At 48.9% G+C, this 22,718-nt stretch overlaps 1 protein-coding gene across 1 annotated transcript; it reads right to left on the bottom strand.

The window, feature by feature from the left end:
- Positions 1-244: 244 nt before the first annotated feature.
- Positions 245-12,918, bottom strand: Rhbdd2 (rhomboid domain containing 2). Its single transcript, XM_006971284.4, has 4 exons — positions 12,657-12,918; positions 8,171-8,578; positions 5,220-5,370; positions 245-1,734 (listed from the first exon to the last, which is right to left on the bottom strand). The coding sequence occupies exons 1-4, from the start codon at positions 12,832-12,834 to the stop codon at positions 1,386-1,388; spliced, it is 1,086 nt and encodes a 361-aa protein (XP_006971346.1). The 5' UTR covers positions 12,835-12,918; the 3' UTR covers positions 245-1,385.
- Between the last annotated feature and the right edge of the window lie 9,800 nt (positions 12,919-22,718).

Genomic DNA, 22,718 nt, shown 5'->3' with positions numbered 1-22,718 from the left:
CTAGTCAGGCAGACCAGTGACCTTAAAGATGTAAGTGTTCTGCCTCCCAAGCGATGCAGTCAAAGGCAGGTACTACTATACTCAACTCTTATTTTTAGAGACGAAGTCTCACTATGGAGCCTTGGATGTCCTGGAACTATGTATGTAGACCAGGCAGGCTTCAAACTCAGAGATGCACTGTCTCCGCCTCTGAAGTACCGAGATTAAAGGCACCTACCACCATGCTCAGCTTATTTTTATTAAAATAATAATAATAATAATAATAATAATAATAATAATAATAATAATAATAATACAAACTTTTTGAGACAGTCTCACTAACTTGCCCAGGCTAGCCCCGGTTGACCAAATTTCTACCTCATCTTTTCCACCCACTTCCCAAGTCAGGTCCCCAGTGTTGATCCCAAGCACAGGCTATATTCAGACTTGATGTGACCCTTTCTGTCACCGCCCATTCCTGTCGTTGGGATCACTCCCCACCCTGGGCTGACCACAAATAAGCCACACACCACTGGCAGGTTGGAGGCTGGTTTTTATACAAAGGTAACTAACTCACAGGGTGGGCCAGCAGCGTGCTGCTGCAGGTCACCACTGTCTGGCAGAAGTCAGGACCGGGATGGCTGGAGGGGGCAAACGGTGCCACACAGACCGTCCAGTACAGAGACACAAGCAAGGATCCACGGGCACTGAGCAGGTAGGGCCGCCAAGTCCCTGGCGCCCGATTACAACTGCACTTTCTCGTGCTCAGGACACTGGATGAGGAACCGCAAAACCTTGAAGTGGCTGTGGAGCCTCCAGACTCCAAGGGACCCCGGAGTGTCTCACTTCTCACGTGGCCCAGTGGCTGGCTTCAGACCCACTGTGTAGCTGAGGGTGCCCTTCAACGTCTGATCCCGCCCTGATCATAGCTGAGCTCACAGGCACGTCTCACCACGCCCAGTTTCATTTCCTGTGTCTGGAAGCTGAGTCAGGAAACTACTTTCTAGAGCTGCCTTGAGGGGAAACGATACAGATATATAGGGATATTTATCCAAGTACTCAACAGAGCTGGCAAATAGAGGTAATTAATTAATAATAATAATTATTATTATTTGTGTGTGTGTGTGGAGCTGAGGACTGTGCTGGGTAAGCGCTCTACCACAGTGCTCTAGTCCCCGCCATTTTTATTAATTTTCACAGTCTTCTTATACACAGCCTAGGCTGGCCTTGAACTTGCTCTGGGGCCCAGACAGATCTTGACCCTTGGATCTATCGGCCTCAACCTCCCAAGCAGCTGGGATGTCAGGCCAGCACGCCCTTGGCTTCAATAAATAATTCTGAAGAAATTCCTCACTCGGATAGGACCTCTCTCTGTCCAACATGTCGGAGCCTCCTCTGCAGACGGGCTAGGGCATGGCGACCTTGGAAGACTCCTGGGGGCCTGAAGCCCCTGGGGTGCCCAGGGCCCCAGAATACACAGTGCCAGGACAGCTGATGGGGGAGGGAGGCTGCACCCCCTGGGAGGTCCCTGCAGAAGCGGGGTACACACTGGAGGCACTGGGGTTAGGACCAAAGTGGTTCTGCACATAACACAGGCCGGAAGCAGGCTGGTACGGAGGCAGGCTGGGCATGTGTCCGGGAGGCCAGGAGGCCAGTTTCTGCCCACTGGCATGCTGCATCTGGGTGACAGGGTGACTTGGGGCCAGATGAGGGTGGCAACTCTGTGTGGGGTAGGAGCCGGGTGCAGGGTTCAGCCTGGAAAGGAATAAGAGAAGACAGAGTCATTCTGTTGGCAGGGACAAGGTCCACCATGTCGTTTCCTGAGATAAGGGCATGGATCGGGCATAGCCAGCACCAGGTTTCAAGGGAGGAGAAGGACCTGGGGGGAGGGGCAGGGTTTCACGTAGCTCAGGCTTCCTTGAATCCTCAGTGTAGCTAAGAATGACCTTAAACTTGGGATCCTTCTACCTGTACCTCAGAAGATTTCGGCTACAGGCATGAGCCACCACACCCTGCCTGTGTAGTGCTCAGGGTCAAATCTAGGGATCCCTGTGTACTAGGTAAGAGTGTACACATGTCGGAACACAGTCCAAGAATGGAGTCGCCTGAGGATTCTGACAGCTTGAGGGAGAACTCTGAGAAAAAAAAAAAGAGTTTTGTGCCCTTAGTTTCTTTAAAACACAGAATTGTTCTTGGACTGTGTTTGCATGTTCCTCCCAGGGGTAGCGGATGGGAGTGAGTTTTCCTCCGCTGTTGTTATTCACGCACCTCCATGGAGAAACAAACATGTTTTGTCATGTGTGGCTTGTCCTTGTGACTAAACACCTTACTCATGTGATTCCTCTTAATCCTCAGGTATAAACTGCCTGTTGCTCTGAATAAAGTTGGCTATTGCAGGAGACTTTAGTCAACCTCATTTTAGGCCCCAAGCACACACACAAGTACAAAATTTTGAAAATATAAAAACTTCTTTTCCCATTGGGGCTGGGCTGTGGCACAGTGGAGAACCCGCTCAGTATGGGCCAAGCCCTGGTTTCCAACTCACTAACCCACTCCGGCTTCTTGGAGTGCTTTTTTCCTTTTCTTTCTTTCTTTTTTTTTTTAAAGATTTATTTATTATGTATAGTGTTCTGTCTGCATGTGTCCTGATGGGCCAGAAGAGGGCACCGGATCTCATTACAGATGGTTGTGAGCCACCATGTGGTTGCTGGGAACTGAACTCAGGACCTCTGGAAGAGCAGTCAGTGCTCTTAACCCCTGAACCATCTCTCCAGCTCCTTCCTTTTCTTTCTTTCTCTTTGTCTTCTTTTTTTTTTTTTTTTTTTTTTTTTTTTTGGTTTTCGAGACAGGGTTTCTCTGTGTTGTGTTTTGGTGCCTTTCCTGGATCTTGCTTTGTAGACCAGGCTGGTCTCGAACTCACAGAGATCCACCTGCCCCTGCCTCCCGAGTGCTGGGATTAAAGGCGTGCGCCACCACAGCCTGTCCTTTTTTTTCTTTTGAGACAGAGTCTCACTAAAGTCTTGGGCAGCCTAGAACTCTCTATATAGACTGGGATTAAAGATGCGCATTACCTTCTTATTAAAATGATTTTCCACTTGTGTGTGTTGTGTGTGTGTGTGTGTGTGTGTGTGTGTGTTGTGTGTGTGTGTGTGTGTGTGTGTGTGTGTGTGTGTGTGTGTGTGGCGTGTCAGAGAACTTTCAGGGTCAGTTCTTTCCTTCTACCATGAGGGATGTACCTCCTGTCCTCAGACTTGGTGGCAGATGTCCTGATCCACCAAGCCATCTTGCTGGCCTCTTTTCTTTCTTGTTTTTAATAAACCGTCTCTATTTTTATTATAACAAAACCACCCAAACTCTATGCCAAACCAACTTTCCAAACAAGATCAATCACAGAGACAAAACAACCCACTCGGCAGCTTACTAGAATAAACACACGTGTCCTGTCGTAACGCTCTTGGTGACTCTGTTAGGACACCTGAAACATCATGTTCTGTTCTGATACCTGCAGCCACCAGCCACGTGAGGAACAGAGAAGGAACACAAAGAGCTACCCATGCCACACCTGTCCAGGGTCAGAGCAGGCACCAGGTGACAGAGCTTCCCAGTGGGCAAGTCTAACTCAGAACAGAACCCTTTCTGGGTACCCAGGGGCAGGCAGCTCCATTCACTAGGAGTGTGTGAGTTGGGGCCGACCCCACCCCATTTCTGTCACATAGGACACTCCTTGAGGGGCAAGTCTGGACCTCTCAAGCCTGTCAAGTTCCTAGGAGACCCTTACTTGCTAGGCACACACTCTCCCACTGAGCCACATCCGCAGCCCTTGGCTTCTTCAGATGTGGCAAGCTGAGGTAGGGTTTCACTCTGTAGGCCACTCAGCCTGGCCTCCAACTCCAAATCCTCCTGCCTCAGCCTCCCAAGTGCTGAGATTACAGGTGGGTCCATACCCTCCTTCTTTCTTGGCTTTAAAAATTGCTCGCCAGGCAGTGGTGATGCACGCCTTTAATCCCAGCACTTGGGAGGCAGAGGCAGGTGGATCTCTGTGAGTTCGAGGCTAGCCTGGTCTACAGAGCGAGACCCAGGACAGGCACCAAAACCACACAGAGAAACCCTGTCTCAAAAACAAACAAACAATTGCTCAAAAGGAACCCGGGGACATGGCTCAGTTGGTAGAGTGCTTGCCTGCACACACAAGGCCCTGGGTTCCACCCCCAGCACCACATAAGCTGGGCACTGAGATGGAGGCATGAGAAGATCAGGGTCATTCTGATGAAACAGCTATTGAGGAACTGGACGCTCTATCTACAAATACACAAACAAAACACGCACGCACGCACGCACGCACGCACGCATGCACGCACGCACTAAATAAATAAATAGCACAGAACCCAAACCCAATTATTCCAGTTCAATGAAGCTTGCTGCAGACATTGGGAGTGGAGGGACCCCCCTCCCCGCCCCCTGTCAATGCTGGCCCTGTGGAGTCTGAGACACTGCCGGAAGGAACACAATGGCCGAGGCGGGATGGGGAAGGAGCCCCAGCAGGCTCTTCCCTGACTGTTACCTGGGATCACCTGTCCTCTCTGGCCTCCTCTAGAGAGAAGGTGTGAGAACTCCTAAGCTCTGGCAGCTGGCCTAGCAGGATCTAAGAGCAAACAAGCCCGGACGGGAAAAAGTCAGCCTCACCTACTCTTGTTGGGGAGCCAAGAAACTCTCCTTTGGGGGAGCCAAGAAACTCCTTTCAGGTTTCCTACCCTGTCACCTACTGAGCAGACTATCCAAGCCTGGCTCCCTGCCACAGCTCAGTGCCACCCGCAGTGTTGCTGACTGGGCAGTGTTAGGACTCTTCTCTCTCCACAAACCACTCAGAATCACACCCAAGCGTCTGTCTTTGGCCACTCCTGCTAGGTTCATTTTCACACAGGGCAGCAGCAGTGTTCAGAAGATATTTGTGCATAGATTCTTTCCTTATTTGCAGTGCTGGAACCCAGGGCCTCCTCTGAATTAGGTAAGAGCTCTACCGCAGAGCCACACCCCAGCCCCTCACTGGGGGATTCCAGGCAGAGGCTCTACCACTGAGCCACACCCCAGCCCCTCACTGGCAGACAGAAGGCAACCAAAGGCAGGGGTGGGTGTCCGCACAGTGACAGAGCACCTGACTAGCACGGGAAAGGCCTTGGGTCCGACTCCCCAGCACTGAAAGCAGCCAAGCAAGCAAACAGGCCAGGGGACTCATCACTTACTTCCGGCTCTGGGCTGCTCTTCTTTCGGCAGAAGAACCTGAGACGTACTTGAACAGGGGAATCCTCCTCATGACACTGAAGGGGAACTTCTGATCAAGCTTCAGGGCCACTCGCTCAGAGAGGTCCAGGGAGTAGCAGTAGGTGAGGCCATCTGAGGTGGGTGTATTAAGAAAAATTGAAGGCAGCAAGAACCGGGGCAGCTGACAAGCCCTTGGAGGACCCAGCCCCCGGGAAACACAGGTGTATGCCTCAGCCTCAGTCTCTGTAGAGGCCTGAACATTCCCATCCACACGCCTCACAGGAAGCAATGCCACGCGAGACATGCATCAGAATTCACACACACCCCTGAGCCTTCCAACCATAGCCACGGTGGTTTTTTTTTTTTTTTCTTTTTTGGCTTTTTGAGACGAGGTTTCTCTATGGAGCTCTGTAGACCAGGCTGATCTGGAACTCAGAGATCCATCTGCCTCTGTCTTCTGCATGCTGGGTTTAAGGTGTGCGCCACCACCACCCAGTTTACAATCCGGGCCTAATATAACACAGAGACTGGTACACTCCTGGATGTTCGCTCCAAATCAAAGGTGCTCTGCCTCAGTGTGACCAACTGAACTTCACATGGCCTTTTGCTGAGGGAGGGACATATAGGTAGCCTAGTCTGGCCTCGTACCTCAGACCCCTTGATGAGGAGGCAAATTCCAATGCGGCTTCTCCGGAAGCATTTCTCCATGTAGTCACCGTCTTTGTGTTTGTCTGCCACTGCTGAATAGCCTGTGCCACAAACCCTTCTACAATTTTATTACGTACATATTCTGTGTGTGTGTACATGCACATGGAGGCAAGTGTGCCAGTGTGTGTGTGTGTGTGTGTGTGTGTGTGTGTGTGTAGGGAGGGGTTGGGAGAACAACTTTCTGGAGTTGGAATCCACTCTCCCTCCACCATGAAGGTCCCAGGGATGGAACTCAGGTTGTCAGGCTTAGCCGCAATCCCTTTTACCCAGCAGGCCACCTTGCTAGCCGCCCTTCAGTAAATATTACGCATCTGTTTTATGCCTGCACCAAGGGGTAAGTACAGGTTGAGTGCTCCTTATCCAAAATAGTGTGGGGGAAGTATCTCGGGTCTCACAGGTTATTTGAATACTTGCACCTGTATGACAGAATCCACTTGTACCTCACACAGCCTGAGGTGACTTGACACAGTATTTGGGGTACATCCATGTCCTTACTTTGACTACAGTCAGGTCAGGTGCAGAATGTTCCATCTGTCTCATAATAATGGTCAAAACATTCCAGATTCTGGGAGTTGGGGATTTAGCTCAGTGGTAGAGCGCTTGTCTAGCAAGCGCAAGGCCCTGGGTTCGGTCCTCAGCTCCAGAAAAAAAAGAAAAAAAAAAAAAACATTCCAGATTCTGAAGTATTCTGGATCTCAGAATTCCTAATTAAGGAGGCTCAGTCTCTAATAAATGCCAGATAAGGGTAATGCTGGTCTTGTAGCTCAGTAGGGACTTGACCAGAGGGCCTAGGTTGGACCCCCAGCCCCGCCTAAAATGGATATTTCCGGTACTAATCGGCTGAATGTAATCCCAGCTACTCCAGAGGCTGGAGGACTGACTTCAATTTGCCGCCTCAGTCAGCTCCAGGCCCAGTGAGCTACCTTCCACCTTACCTCAAAATTAGAAGAGGCAAGCCGGTGTGTGCACACACACACCTTTAATCCCAGCACTTAGGAGGAAGAGGCAGGCAGATCTCTGTGAGTTCGAAGCCAGCCTGGTCTACAGAGTGAGTTCCAGGACAGGTACCAAAGCTAAACAGAGAAACCCTGTCTCAAAAAACAAAACAAAACAAGTTACCGTCTGAGGGCAGGGGAATCTAAAGATGGCTTCACAGTTAAGAGTGTAAACTGTTCTTCCAGAGGACTCAAGTTCAGCTCCCAGCACCCACATGGCAGCTCCTGTAACTCCAGTTCCAGGGGACTTGATATCCTCTTCTGGCCTCCTCAGTGCCAGCCTGCAGGTGCACGTATCCACAGACTTACCCATAAACAAAAATAAACCTTAAAAAAGAAAGCAAGCGCACACCAAGACATTTCTAACTGGAGTATGGAACCAGGTATGATGGCACGTGACAGTAACCCTGGCACTCAGGAAACTGAGGTGGGTCTTGAGTTTGGGTCTAACCTGGGCCATATAGCAAGACCTTATTACAACCCCTTTCCCTCTGAGAAAAAAGAAAATTAAGGGCTGGGATGTAGCTCAGTGGTCGAGTGCCTGTCAATCACGCACAACGCCCTGAGCTTGATGCTCTCAACCCAGCAAAAAGAGAACAAAAATCTCAGCAAGCCCAGGTCTGTTTCTTAACCCGTCCACGAACACCTCCAGGTGATGGACGTCTCGGGTTCTTCCAATGACCACTCTGTGTGGAGGCCAGAGGCCAACCTCGGGTGTCGATGCTCAGGAATTAGGGTCTCTCACTTGATCTGGAACTTACCACACTAGGCTGGGCGTGGTGGGCCAGTGAGCCTTAGCAGTGATCTCTGATCCCTGAACTGCAGTGATCCCTGCAGTTCAGGGATCAGAGATTACGATCCAGGGCTATGGATTATGTCAAGCTTGCACAGATCCTTTACTGAGAAAGCCACCTCCCTGGCCTCCTCCAGTGTGGCTTCACGCTAGAGTTAGTTGAGTAGATTACAACAAAAAAGGCAGGCCAGTATAATTAAGCTTAAACCGCCAACTGTAAACTAGATGGGTTTGAGCTGGCCCGGGCAGGCAACCATATTCATATTTTCCAGATGAGTCCTGGTCCAGGGAAGGAAGGAAGAGCTGCCCAAGGCTCCGAGGTTTTCAAAGCGGGAGCCAAACCCAGACTGCCTGTGTACTTGAACACCCCACACCCTCCAAGTGGGTTTGCCCTCTGGTGTAGCTTCCCTCAGCTGCCCCCTTCCAGGAAGGATACAGGACAGGCCGATGAGAAGGCCAGAGACATTACTCAGGAAGGAGGTCTGAGGGATGAGCCAGGAGGCACACAGCAGCAGCCACGGCACCAGGACGGAAGGCACCACCACGCCAAACACCAGGGCCCGCCTCATCCGAGAGCGGACTGAGGTGAGTCCCAGCATGGCGAAGGCCACGGGGGTGAACCCTCTGGCGTCCTCCACCTCCCCCAGCTTGGACAGCGACGACACGGACTCGAAGGACAGGTAGATGATGGCGGAGGAGACGGTGAAGATCAAGGTGAAGAAGCAATGGCGGACGGTGCCCACGGTCCTCTCGAAGTTGCCAGCGAAGCGCCAGATGATGATGGCGCCGCAGAGCAGGGAGACCGGGTTCTCGTAGACGAAGATGTAGGTCACCAGCCTGTAAACTAAAGACGGGTTTGGGTTAATGGTCCAAGTGCTGTTCCAACCAGGGGCAGCCAGGTCCCCAGCCAGCGAGGGGAGGGAGCCCTGAAGCCGGGCGGGGCTGTAGCTCGGCTGGTACGGTGCTTGCCCGGTGTGGACCGAGCCCTGGGTTCCATTCCTAGCACCACACACACACACCACACACAGGAAATGGTGGTGCGCACCTATGAGCTCGGCCCTCAGGAGGGAGAGGCAGGAGGGTCAGGAGTTCAAGGTCATTCCTGGTTACACTGTGAGTTTGAAGTCAGCTTGGTCTACACGGCCCGTCTCAAAAATAAAATAATAAACAGGAAAGTGAGAGAAGTGTCCACCCTCCGAGGCATAAGTATATAACATAACCTCTGCTTCTTCCTGACCCTGGAGACAGGGCTATCAAGACCAATTCCCGAGATTCAAAGCATGAGCATAGAATGTAGTCTCCATTCCTTCTTGGCCCTGGAACAAAGATTGTCTAGACCAATTGCTATGTGTGAAAAAGAGAATTTTTGTGAACTTGTCAAATGCTTTATTAACATTGTTTTAGGGATCTTTTAAAGACTCTGTCATTTGTATATCTCTGTTTATGCCACCTGTATATGTGGAGGTGCCTGGGGAGGCCGGAAGAGGGTGTCAGATCCCCTGCAGCTGGAGTTCCTGGAGGTTGTGAGTGAGCTGCCCCATGTGGGTGATGGGAACCAGCCTTGGGTCCTCTGCAAGAGCAGCAAGCTCTCTTAACCATCTCTCCAGCCCTCCTTCTGTAGATGTTAATACTGACCCACCTCACTGGGCAACTGAGGGTTAATTACCAGTAAGAGCTTCAGGGTGGACTGGGTGGGGGTCAGTTAACACTTGTGCCCCCATCTCCTCAGCTGCTGATTCTGGCCTCTCCTTCCACTGAGGCTGTTCAAGGGGAGAAAGAAGGAATCATGAATTATTTTGTGGTTTATAAGGACTATAATGTTATCATTAATAATATACAGAAATTGGACGCCTTCTCTAGGAACGCATTTCCAGGTTTACAGGTGGAGCCAAGATTTATATGCCATAAAATACCAAAGAAAGGGGCTGGAGAGATGGCTCAGAGGTTAAGAGCACTGCTTGTTCTACCTAGAGGTCCTGAGTTCAATTCCCAGCAACCACATACTTGGTGGCTCAGAACCATCTGTAATGAGATCTGGTACCCTCTTCTGGTCTGTGGGTGTACATGCACACAGAACACTGTATACATACTAAATAAATAAATCTTAAAAAAAAAAAAAAAAAAGATACCAAAGAAAATCCTTCTCTCTCTCTCTCTCTCTCTCTCTCTCTCTCTCTCTCTCTCTCTCTCTCTCTCTCTCTCTCTCTCTGCTGTGAGACAAGGTTTCACTATGCAGCCCTGTCTGGCCTACAGCTATGTAGATCAGGCTGGCTCCTGCTTCCTGAGGGCTGGGATTATATATGTAAGTCATCCCACTTGGCTTTTTTTTTTTTTTTTTTTTTTTTTTTTTGAGATAAGGTTTGGATATATAGCCCAGGCTGGCCAGGAACCCACCATCTTTCTGCCTCAGCCTTTGAGTGCTGAGATTACAAGTGTCTGCCATCAATGATTCCTACGTACAGCGTCTCTGTTTTGTGTGATGGAAAAGCCCCACAAACGGACAGTAGTATCAGGACATAATATCATGAGTGCAATAAATCAATACAATTAATGTAATTAATGAATATCATAAATAGAGTTATTGAATGACAAAAAAAAACAAGTGGCTGCCATCCTATTTGGTTTATACTTTTTATTTTTTCTAAATACAAGTTATCGGTAACACACATAATTTTTAAAAACTTTATCGTGGTTATATGGGAGTGCATGTGTGCATGGCACCCCTGTGGCATTCAGAGGAAAAACTGCAGGAGTCAGTGCCACCATATAGGTCCCGGGGACCAAACTGCAATGCTCATGATTGGTGACAAGTGCCTTTACCTGCCGAGCCACCTTATAGGGGTCTAATGCACTTTTTTTGTTTCTTTATTTGAGACAGGAAATCACTATGTAGCCCTGGCTGGCCTGGAACTCCTTATGTAAACCAGGCTGGCCTCGAACTCACAGAGATCCGCCTGCCTCTGCCTGCCCAGTGCTGGGATTAAAGGCCTGTGCCACCACACCTGGCTCTTTAAGGTACTTATCTCTCTCTGTGGGCTGAAACCCTAACATGAGAGAGAAAGATGAATCGATAGTGTCATTTCTTAGGAGTGTAAGACTTGGAGGGGATCTTGGCTTTATCATAACCAGGCTGCCTGGGCTCAGTTAAGTCCAACGACCATATCCTCACAGCTTCAATTTCCTCATTGGGAAGTATCAGGTCAAGCCCAAGGCCTTCAAAGGTCCCGTATCTCTACCTGTTCATGAATCCCACACTCACACAGATAGGGTTAACTACAAATGTGATGTAGTGCATGTCTGTGTCTAGTACTGAGGAGGCTGAGGCAGGAGATTTATGGGCTTGTGGCCACTCTGGGCTACACGGTGAGTTCTGACCATTCTGGTCTACATAAATAGCAAGACCCTGTTTCAAAGGAAAAAGGAAAGAAAGAAAGAGGGTATGTGCCTCATTAGATTGGCATTTAGCTGATTGTAAGAAGTGCTACATGCAGGGCTGGAGAGATAGTTCACAACCATCTGTAATGAGATCTGGTGCCCTCTTCTGGCCTGTAGGCATACACGCAGACAAAATAAGTAATACATATTTTTATTCTATATACATAATAAACTTTAAAAAAAAAGTGCTACAATGAAATTTGCAGGCAAATGGATGGAACTAGAAAAAAATCATCCTGAGTGAGGTAACCCAAACCCAGAAGGACAAACATGGTATGTACTCACTCATAAGTGGATACTAGATATAAAGCAAAGAACAATCAGACTGCAACCCACAGAACCAGGGAGGCTGTATAGCAGGGGGGACCCTAGAATGACTGTGGCTTATAATAAGTTTTGGTTTTACTCAATTACTGGGCAAGCCTCAATGAAACATTTCACAATTAGGATAAAAATTTATACTGTATCAAGCTGATAATAGAAAAATAAATTTTAAAAAAGGTGAAAAAAAGTGTTGTTTTTCAAGACAGGGCTTTTCTCTGTGTAGTCCTGGCTGGCCTTGAACTCACAGATTCACCTGCCTCTGCCTCCAAGTGCTGGGACTAGAGGCATGCGCCATTACCGCATGGATCCCAAATTAAATGACCCACATACGTATATATCTATATAAGGGTGTGCGCATTATATGTCCAAACCTTAGTTCTAAAACAGCATACTAAAAACAAAAAGCTGGGTTCCTATCTCAATATTTTGATGTATTAGCTCTGTGATTCTCTATTCATCCTCAATTTCTGGTAAACAGGCAATTTAATATGGCCTGTCATGAAATCGCTGTGAGGATTACATGAAATGAATGCACAGGCCTCTGTTACCTTGGGAGCCACTGGGGGTTCCCAGGAAAGAATGAGAAAGAAACAAAGGCTAGGAATCCTGTCTTTTACAAAAGGATGATTACAGACTTAATTGGTCTGAGAAAATTCTCTCCCCTGAGAAAACAAACACTTTACCAGGGGCAGAAGACGGCCCAGCCCTTTCCTCCTTCCATGAGCTGGAATTAAGAGTCAGGGTTAAGGTGAAGACGCAGCAGAAAATTCTAGACTCAAGAGGAAAAACCATTCATGCAGGTGACAAGAGACGAAAAGTTCAACTGTCACGACGAAGGCGAGAGACGTTTGTTTTGTTCCTGAGGGGCTCAGGCCTTCAGCAGATGGGGGTCTGTATTTATAAAACTGGAGGGGCGAAGGAGGGGGAGTCATCCTCAAAACCAAAGAATGAATGGGCCTGGGGGGGGACGGGACATGCAAGGTGGCAGTTTTGGGTAGGGAAGGAATTGGCGAAAATGATGATGAGACTTTGGACAAGACTTGCTGGAGCTCCAAGCGGGGAGATCAGTGATGGGCACGGAGGCTGGGGGCTGGCTGGCAGTGACGGATAGCTGGGGTCCCTGGGTTGAGGAAGCGCGCCATCCCCGCCCAGTTCCTGCTCACCTTGCCAGTTGCGCAGGGCCTCGGAGCGCAGCGACAGCCCCGAAGGCGCCAGAGGTGGCTGCAGCAGGAACAGGCGGGGCCCCGACACCAGCAGCGAGAGCAGGGCGGTGAAGAATGTGGCGGAGGGCACCTCGGGACACGAGCACCAGAAGCGACTCGCGGGCCCCGGGGCCGCCATGGCCGCCAGACCTTCCCGCGCGCCGCCTCGGCACTCGCCGCCCGCCTCGGCAATTTCCGCCCCCCTGCGGCGGTCTCCCCAGGCAACAGTGGAAAGCGGGCCTCTCAAGCCCCGCCCACATGGAGGAAGGACCAATCCCGTAGGGCCATCCGCCCAAAGGAGGCCGGGAGTTGTAGTTTCAGCGCGCCCTCTCAGTCTTGCCAATATTCAGTTTCCTTCTACTTTCTCTCTCTCTTTACTTATTTTTTTTTTAAATTTAATTACATCTGTCTATTTCTTCGAGTATTGGGGAGGTGCAGGTGCGTGCAACGCGTCTGAAGGACAGGCGACAACTTAAGGGAGTTGGTTCTCTTCTTCCACCTGTGGGTCCTGGGCATTGAATTCCAGTTATTAGGCTTAGCAGCCTTTACCTTCTAAGCCGTCTCGTTTCCCCTTTTTATTTATTTATTTATTTTTTATTTTATTTTATTTTTTGGTTTTTCGAGACAGGGTTTCTCTGTGTAGCTTTGCGCCTTTCCTGGAACTCACTTGGTAGCCCAGGCTGGCCTCAAACTCACAGAGATCCACCTGCCTCTGCCTCCCAGAGTGCTGGGATTAAAGGCGTGCGCCACCAACGCCCGGCTCCCCTTTTTATTTTTACTTTTATTTTTTAGATGTTATTCCCTATTAACTCGTGAGGCAGTGTACAAGGTGTATACACATGCACCTCTACTGTCAGCCATCTTGAAGATACGATCGCCCACTTTTTTTTTTTTTTTTCCTAGACAGGTTTTCTCTATGTAGCTCTGGCTGTCCCTGAACTCGCTCTGTAGACCAGGCTGACCTCGAACTCACAGAGCTCCGCCTGCCTCTGTCTTCCAAGTGTTGGAATTAAAGGCGAGCGCCACCAGGCCCAGCTCATTGTCGAATTTTCATACATGTGTAATACATGTGCATGATGTATTTTGGTCATATTTGATCACAGCTCCATTAACCTCTCTGGTTTTCCCACCTAGTCTCCCTTCTGCTTCCATCTTTCTTTCTTTTTTCTCTTTCTTTCTTTCTTTTTTTGGTGACCCAGTGAATTTCATTAAACTTACTTACAGAAGCAGAGTGAAGGTTATTTATGAAGCATGGGCACCTAACTAGTAGCTACACCACTTCAGAAAACATCTCTCCCTCTTCTAGCAACCATTAACTGCCAGTAGATCCTCAGAGAGGGGGCGGGGCCTTGAGAGCCACTCTGTCACTCTGTCCTGCCTTTTTTTTTTTTTTTTTTTTTTTTTTTTTTTTTTTTTTAATGTAGATAGTCTTATGTAGCCCAGGCTGGCCTGGACTCACTCTGTAGCCAAAGTGAGTTTGGTCTCCACATGATTCTCCACCTCCAGAGTGCCAAGATTTTAGGCGCGCACCACCTCCCACAGTTTATACAGTACTGGGGCTCGAACCCAGGGACTCGACTGAACTGAACTGAACTTCATTCTCAGCCCAGCCAACTGTAATGATTATGACGCCTCTTGTGGTCCACAGAGCCCTATTCTCTCTCTCTCTCTCTCTCTCTCTCTCTCTCTCTCTCTCTCTCTCTCTCTCACACACACACACACACACACACACACACACACACACACACCACTTGTGTTTGGCTTTATTATACCAAAGAGGAAACCGAGTCTCGGAGGGTCCCCTGACTGATACAGTTAAGTAGCAAAGGGAGGATTAGAACTTGGGTCTTCCCACCTGATTGGCCAAGAAGACAGCGTGGGCATCTTCTGGAGATGGATTGAAGAGGGATGAGGAGGCGAGGAAGGACGTCATGAGTTACGCATGCGCTATGATGCTTCACTAAGACCGGCTTTCGCCCTTCACAATTAGAACAACAGTTCCCGCAGAGAAAACCTGTTTCAGGCAGACAACTGGAGCATCCTCTCTGAGCTGTAAGTGCTTTAACGGGTGAGGTCGCTTCCTGGTGAAGTCACCGGTGGGAAGAGAGTCAGGGATTGAATCCCAGTTTGCTGGGCCCCAGGGGCAACTTCAGATATTCCTTCCCAGTATGTTTTGTTTGGGCAGTACTGGGCACTGAGCCTACAGCCCCATGCATGAGAGGTAAGTGCTCTACCACTGCGCTAAAGCCCTTCTTCCCAGTATTCCTATATGCACTGATAGACTCCCGAAGCCTGGAAATGGTGGCGCATGCCTTTAATCCCAAACACAGGCAGGCGGATCTGTGAGTTCGAGGCCAGTTTGGTCTACAGAATGAGTTCCAGGACAGCCAAGGCTACACAGAGAAACCCTGTCTTGAAAAACACCAACCAACCAACCAACCAACCAACCAACCAACCAACCAACCAACCAACTAACTAACAACTAACTAAAAGACTCTTGGAAAATAATCAGTTGTAATCAAGAAACCGTCCAGCCCCCAAAGAAACAATAGCGTTGCTCACATAACATCTACCACTAGGGGGCAGCACGGGGCTACAGACTCACGATAGGAATAATGAGATTTGTTTAAAAAAGGGAGGGCTGTGGGGAGGCGCCCAGCCTGGAGAACTGAGTTTGACCCCCGGACCCACGTGGTAGAAGGGGAAGCGGGAGAGCCGACTTCTGCAAGCTGTCTTCTGACCTCCACACAAGCGCCCACACACATAGACACAAATAAATAAATGAACATACTAGAATGGAAAACCAAAGGGGGCGGGGGATAGGCATGGTCTGTCTTTCTACACAAACCGCAGCTCTCATTTCAAAGAGTTTATTCTTGAGCTAAATATAGAAATGGTTTCATCCAGCTTTAGTAGCTATGGAGAAGCAACAATAACAAAAGGTCATAAACCATCTTTTTTGGATACATTGTTGTGACCATCAGGGTCACGGATGTTCAAAGTGGGTACTATTCATGCAGAGGACCTGAGTTCTGTTCCCGCACTCATAGAGTGGCTCACAACTGCCTGTAATTTTCAGTTCCAAGCCTCCACAGGCCCCCGCACTCACGTTCACACACACACACACACACACACACACACACACACACACACACACACATGCACATGATTAAAAAGAATAAAAATAAAAATCTTCTAACAAAAATAGAAGGAAGAATAGTGAGATGCCTCAGTGGGTTAAGGCACTTGCTGTCAAGCCTGACCGACTAGAGTTCGATCCCCGAGACCTGATGGAAGAGAACCAACTCTCACAAATTGTCCCTGGACATCTACATGAGTTTGCAAACAAGTAAAAATAAGGCCGGGCGGTGGTGGCGCTGGCCTTTAATCCCAGCACTCGGGAGGCAGAGCCAGGCGGATCTCTGTGAGTTCGAGGCCAGCCTGGGCTACCGAGTGAGTTCCAGGAAAGGCGCAAAGCTACACAGAGAAACCCTGTCTGAAAAAGCCAAAAATAAATAAATAAATAAGATAAGATAAGATAAAATAAGAAAAAGAAGAGGAAGACACTCCCAAGAATGGACGTGGGCTAGTGAGCAGAGACAAGATGGTCTCCGATTGGAGACCATCGCCACAGCCCCTCCCCCACTTGTACATCACGGTGTTTCACGTCCAGGTGAGGACGTTGACAGTCTTTCTCTTTCACACATTTTGTTTTTTACTTGCTTATTTATTTCTTATTTACTGGTGGGACCGTGGTGGAGACCCATGCTAGGGCGCATGCGTGGGAGTCAGTGGACAGCCTGAGGTGGCCGGTTCTCTCTTTCCACCTTGTGGGTCTTAGGGATTGAACTGAGGTCAGCAGGCTTGGCAGCAAGCTCCGTCACCCCCTGAGGCACCCCCCTGCTCTCGTATGTTAATCCTGTGTTCTCTCCCTGCTCTCTCCTGATGCATGTTCATGCTTTATTTCCAGTCATGGTGTCTGGAAGAAGATAGTCTCGAAGGGAAGTCTATTTTTGTGTTGACCTTATGCTATTTCTACCAACAAAATAACATGTCTCTACACAGAGACGAGTAGAGCCAGTGCGAAGGTTGAGACAGCAAAGGAGTCAGACGTGATATGAAGACAGATAGGTCAAACGTCTCACCCCACTTTGGTCTCCGATGAGACATCTGCGGACGCAGGGCCTTTGGGTCCTTGCAAAGTAACCTAAACATCTGTATCATGACCCACACAAGGCAGATGTCACCTACTGCAAAACTGGTGGGCATGACATTCCTTAATTTTATGTACTTTTTTACTTTTCGAGACAGAATTTCTCTGTGTAGCCCTGGTTGTCCTGGAACTCGCTCTGCAGACCAGGCTGGCCTCCAACTAGGAGATCCTCCTGCCTCTGCCTCCCGAGTGCTGGGATTGCAGGCGTGCGACGCCACCACCCGGCTATTCCTTACTTTTCTTGACCCTGTGACAGTAACAACTTAAGGAAGGAAGGAAGGAAGGAAGGAAGGAAGGAAGGAAGGAAGGAAGGAAGGAAGGAAGGAAGGAAGGAAGGAGGAAGGAAGGAAGGAAGGAAGGAAGGAAGGAAGGAGGATTTGTTTTGGCTCACCAGGGAGGTCACAGTCCCCGGGGGCAGTGGGAAGTCAGCCAGAAGCACCTGGGAGACAAAGACACAGCTCCGTAAAGCTCCTTAGAGAAGGTCTCAGAGCTGTGACTGGCCTCGAGGTGGGAGGGAGGGAGGGAGGGAGGGAGGGAGGGAGGGAGAGCATTAGACAGAAACAATAGCTTCACTACAAATGAGAGAGGCGTGAAGGAGAGAGACAGAGAGACAGACGTGGAGGGGAAGTGGGGGGAACTGAGGCGAGGCGAGGCGAAACCATGAGGGTTGGAGGGGGAGAGGCCAGAGGAGCCTCTACAGTGAACTAACTCCCAGCAAACCCCCTGAAGGCGTCTCCCTGGACTAATTCCTCAAACTGAAGAAAAGTCTTATCTATAACTTTTGGGGGGTGGCAGGAAGTGATTTAGGTCAACACACTGAGGGTGACTCAGAACGTGGAGGAGCCAGGTATCACAAATTGGGAGCTGTTCTTGGGCGGTGGTGGCGCACGCCTGTAATCCCAGCACTCGGGAGGCAGAAGCAGGTGGGATCTCTGTGAGTTCGAGGCCAGCCTGGTCTACACAGAGAAAATCCTGTCTCCAAAAAACAAAAACCAAACAAACAAACAAATAACTTGGTAGCTGTCGCCTCACCGCACAGCCTGCCTCTTACTTCTCTGTTCCAGAGAAAGCCACAGGGAGGTTAGGCTTGGCTCAGCCTCTGGGATCCGGCCCTAACGGGGCAGGCCTGTGTTCTAACTTTCAGGGACACGTGTCGGCAGGAACGTGAGACAGTTTGTCACACGGCAGCCACAGTCAGAAAGCAGCGGTGAATGCGGAGGCTCAGCTCGCTGTCCGCTGTCCACTTTTTCTTCCGTCTGGGACTCGTGGCTGAGCCTTGTCGTTAACACTCTCATAGATGCATCCAGAAGTGTGTCTCCTAGGTGATTCTCAGCCAGGAGAAAGGAAGACCAACCATTACAAAGACTGTCACCTCGGGCTGGAGAGATGGCTCAGAGGTAAAGAGCACTGACTGCTCTTCCAGAGGTCCTAAGTTCAATTCCCAGCAACCACATGGTGGCTCACAACCATCTGTAATGAGATCTGGTCCCCTCTTCTGGCCTGTAGTCATACATGCTGTATACATAATTAATTAATTAATTAATTAAAAAAAGACTGTCGCCTCTTGGTGTGACCCCTGAGATCACAACCATCTGTAATGAGATCTGGTCCCCTCTTCTGGCCTGTAGTCATACATGCAGACAGAACACTGTATACATAATAAATAAATAAATAAATAAATAAATAAATAAATAAATAAATAAATTAATTAATTAATTAATTAATTAAAAAAGACTGTCGCCTCTTGGTGTGACCCCTGAGATCAGTAACTTGAAGTCAATTAAAAGGACATGAAGATACAGGGTTAATGTAGGTCTCCCCTCTGAAACACAAATGCTTGTGTCCTTCTCTGTATGCCGGACATTTAGATATTGTCCATTCCTCTTGGAGATATAACCGAGTCCTGCTTCGCTCCACAGTTTCTGGGTTCCAAAGCTGCCATTCAGTCTCCTTCCTCAGCTCCCGGCCCACTGCACTGGGCTTCCCATTCCTGCCCTTTCTCCCCCAGGCCAGGGTTGTCTTGTGGCTCCCCGTCAATGCCAGTCTCTGAATTCTTCACCTTATTTCCTTATTGTTCTTTTTTGTTTTGTTTTGTTTTGACAGGGTTTCTCTGTGTAGCTTTGGCACCTGTCCTGGAACTCACTCTGTAGCCCAGGCTGGCCTCGAACTCACAGAGATCCGCCTGGCTCTGCCTCCTGAGTGCTGAGATTAAAGGGATGCGCCACCACCACCCTGCTGCAAGCTGCAGGAAAACATAATGGAATTCAGCTACTATCACAAAAGCTACTACTTGGAAAAGTCAAGGATTTCTCCAAACGTCAAGCTATGACTTAAGTCTTGGTGATATTTTAGCTTTTGTGTACACACACACACACACACACACACACACACAAACACATGCTGGTTCCTACAATGATTTTCTTGTAATGTTATGCATGCTTCCAAGAACTCCTAACAGTGTATTTGTCTAAAATGCCTATCAAGCATCTAAAGCCAAACGAAACAACACCAGTCTCCTAGGTCAGACGGATAGCTTTATTTCTTGTGCAATTTAGGGTGAGATCCTCCTTTCTTATACAACCTTACTAACAGACTCCTAACTTCTTACCTAACCACTCCTAGGAATGTGGACTGAGCACATAGATCCCTTTTTCATATACTAACGGGTCATTAGCACTCAGTTGACCTCCTCCTTTACCACTCCCATTTTGGATTGTAAAAGAAAGCCTAGTGGTCACTGCCTGAGGAAAATTCTTACCTGCCTTTATGACCCCATAGAATTCAAGCCTGGTGACCTGGCTCGACCAGGGGATTGCTATTGCTTAGGTTTATAACTGAACAGCTCAGAGACTTGGGGGGATTTAGAGGTCTAAGGAGATGGAGAGGAAGAGAGGAGTGGAGAACTGGAGGATGGAGAATGGAGAGGGATGAGGAGGATTTTGACCAGGGAGAAAGTGTGGACGAGATGGAAGATGAGGAAGAGTCAGATGGGGAAGTATTAGCTGGGTAAGAATGAGATGAAAAGGACCTTGATGAGGCAAAATTAAGACCAGAGAATTAAGGTAGAACTTAGAGGGAACAGTAGATAAATATAGAAAAAATTAAACAGCAAGGCACTAGGCTTGAGAACAGAAATGAAGCTGTGTAGATAGCATTCTATCCCAGAGGAATAAAGTAGACAGACAAAGAGCTTAGTGTACTTAGATTCTTTTCCCGGAAATAAATCTCGCTGTTTATAGTTTCTCTCCTGAGCCCCTAGGAAGTATAATATTAAGGCTGGTCCTTTTAATATTATACAAGACCTCTCGGCATTCCTTATTGTTCTTAATCTTGCAATACGCTTCATTCTCCTCGATTGGACTCATCTCCCCCATCCGTCCCCCCAACTCCGGAACCTCAGTCTCACATCCCGGGCTTCCTCACACATCCTGCTGCTCTCAGCCTCATGCTCCCACAGCAAGACAGTTCCTGCAGGTTCTGGAGGAGCGAGGGATTCAATCCCTCAACCCGCCGCTCTGCTGTTCCTGGAACAGCGCTTCTAGAATCAGACACTGGAGAAGGAACCTCTACCAGATCCCGGTGGGCCAGCAACTGGAGCATGCGCAACAGCCCGCTAGCTGTTTTCAGCGCACATAAACCATCGCGCTCGCTGCTTCTTATTTGCTTTGTTTGAAGACCGAGTCTCCTGCAGCCCAGGCTGGCCTCAAACTCACTACATAGCCAAGGATGATCTTGAGTTCCTAACCTCCTCCCTCCACCTCCCTACTATTGGAAATCCATGCGTGCCCCACCACACCCAGTTTGCCTGGTGCTGGAGACAGAACTCAGGGCTTCAGGCTAAGAAAGCACTCTATCTACTGAGCCACATCCCAGCTCCAAAAGGAAAAACATTTAAAATAATTTATTTTATGTGTGATGTTTTGCCTGCGTGCATGTCTGTGTGCCGCATGCTTGCGGTGGATCCTCTGGGAATGGAGTTACAGGCATTTGTAAACTTCCAGGTTGTTGCTAGGAACTGACTCCAGGTCCTCTGGAAGAGCAGCTAGCGCTTGTGACCACTGAGACATCTCTCTAGCTACTACACAATTTTTTCCAGTGTGTGTGTGTGTGTGTGTGTGTGTGTGTGTGTGTGTGTGTGTGTGATGGGATTTCACCGCTGTCCAAGTCAGTTTGTCTTAACTCTTCGGGTCAAGTGATCCACCCTCTACCTCAGCTCCCCCAATGCTAGGACCACAGGCATGTGCCAATGGACCCCAATTTAAATTCTTTCCCCCCTTTTTTAGATGGCACTGGGGACTGAACCCAGAGCCTATTCTAGGCAATGCTCTACCCCTGACATGCCCCCCTCCCCGTCCTCAGCTTAAATTTGACTTTTAGAATTTTATTTATTATTTTGGTTTCTCTGTGTAGCCTTAGCTGTCCTGGAACTCGCTCTGTAGACCAGGCTGGCCTCGAACTCACAGAGTTTCACCTGCCTCTGCCTCCTGAGTATTGGAATTAACGAATGTGCCATTACTGCCTGGCTTAAATTTGATATTTTTCTTAGGTAAAATTTCCCGGAGGCACTTCTCATGGTAACCAAGGCTGGTCTTGTACTCATCCATCCTGAGCGCTGGGATCTCAAGCGTGTGCCATCATGTCTGGCTTGAGGTCGTGTCCTGTCAAGACAACGTGTTTCTGCCTCACACCACACTTCCATCGTAATCCTCGTGTTCTCTTCCCTGACGCCATGAGTCATCGCTTTGGGCAGGGCTCGGTTGGCCATTTCTTAGGCTGCTTTTGCATGGGGTCACTGACGTATCTGCTGTTGGCTAGTGGGTTGTTGGAGACTGTGGCGAAGGCGAGCTCGCTGGGCTAACCACTTCTGCTCTCTGTGGTGCCGTCCCGAAATGGACCGTGTCAGAAGGGGGTCTCTGGGAAGTAAGCGAGGAAAAGACAAGGTGAGAAGACTTTGCATACCTCCAGCTGCCGCTGTAGCAATGGCAGCTCATATCACGTGGCTCATGCTATGGAGCCATCCCTCAGTGTCCATGGAGATTGTTCTAGGACTATAGTCCGACTATTCTAACCCCAAGGCAATACAAGTTCTTCATATAAAATAGTGTCGCATTAGCCTGGAACCTGTGCATGTCCTTGTATGCTTTCACTGTTGTCTAGAATACTTGTGATGGCTAACGCAATGGAAACGCAGGACCAGGGCTGTTCCATAGTATTATTAAGGGACCAAAGATCAGAAAGGAGTCTGAGAAGCTGGAGAGACGGCTCAGAGGTCAGAGCGCTTGCTGCTCTTGCAGAGGACCCTAGTTCAGTTCTCAGAACCCATGTCAGGGGGGCAGCTCACAACCAGATGTAATTTCAGATCTAGAGGATCTGATGCCCTCTTCTGGACTCTGCGGGCACGATGCTCATGTCCTCTGACCTACACACACACACACACACACACACACACACACACACACACACCACACCACACCGATAAAATAAAATCTGTTTTTAGAAGAAAGTCTCTACATGTTCAGTTAAGACACAATCCCTACCCCGCTCCTCCAGTTATCCTCTTTGCCTTTTTTGGAGCGAGGAAGAAGAGGAACTTGAGACAGGGTTATTTGTAGCTGAAGCTGTCATCCAATTCTGTACATAGTAGAGGATGAGCCTGAATTCCCGATCTTCCTGTCTCTTCCTCCCGAGTGCTGAGATCACAGCCCAATGCACCACTACATCCGGCAGCCCCTGAATAGTTTCCATGTACTGTTGGTTGAATCTTTGGGTGAAAAACTCACAGAAATGGAAGTCCAACTGTGTGTGTGTGT

Source organism: Peromyscus maniculatus, chromosome 23 (assembly GCF_049852395.1).
Source record: "Peromyscus maniculatus bairdii isolate BWxNUB_F1_BW_parent chromosome 23, HU_Pman_BW_mat_3.1, whole genome shotgun sequence".
In the NCBI taxonomy this organism is placed as follows: Eukaryota; Metazoa; Chordata; class Mammalia; order Rodentia; family Cricetidae; genus Peromyscus; species Peromyscus maniculatus.
This window is presented reverse-complemented; position numbering and strand designations above follow the sequence as displayed.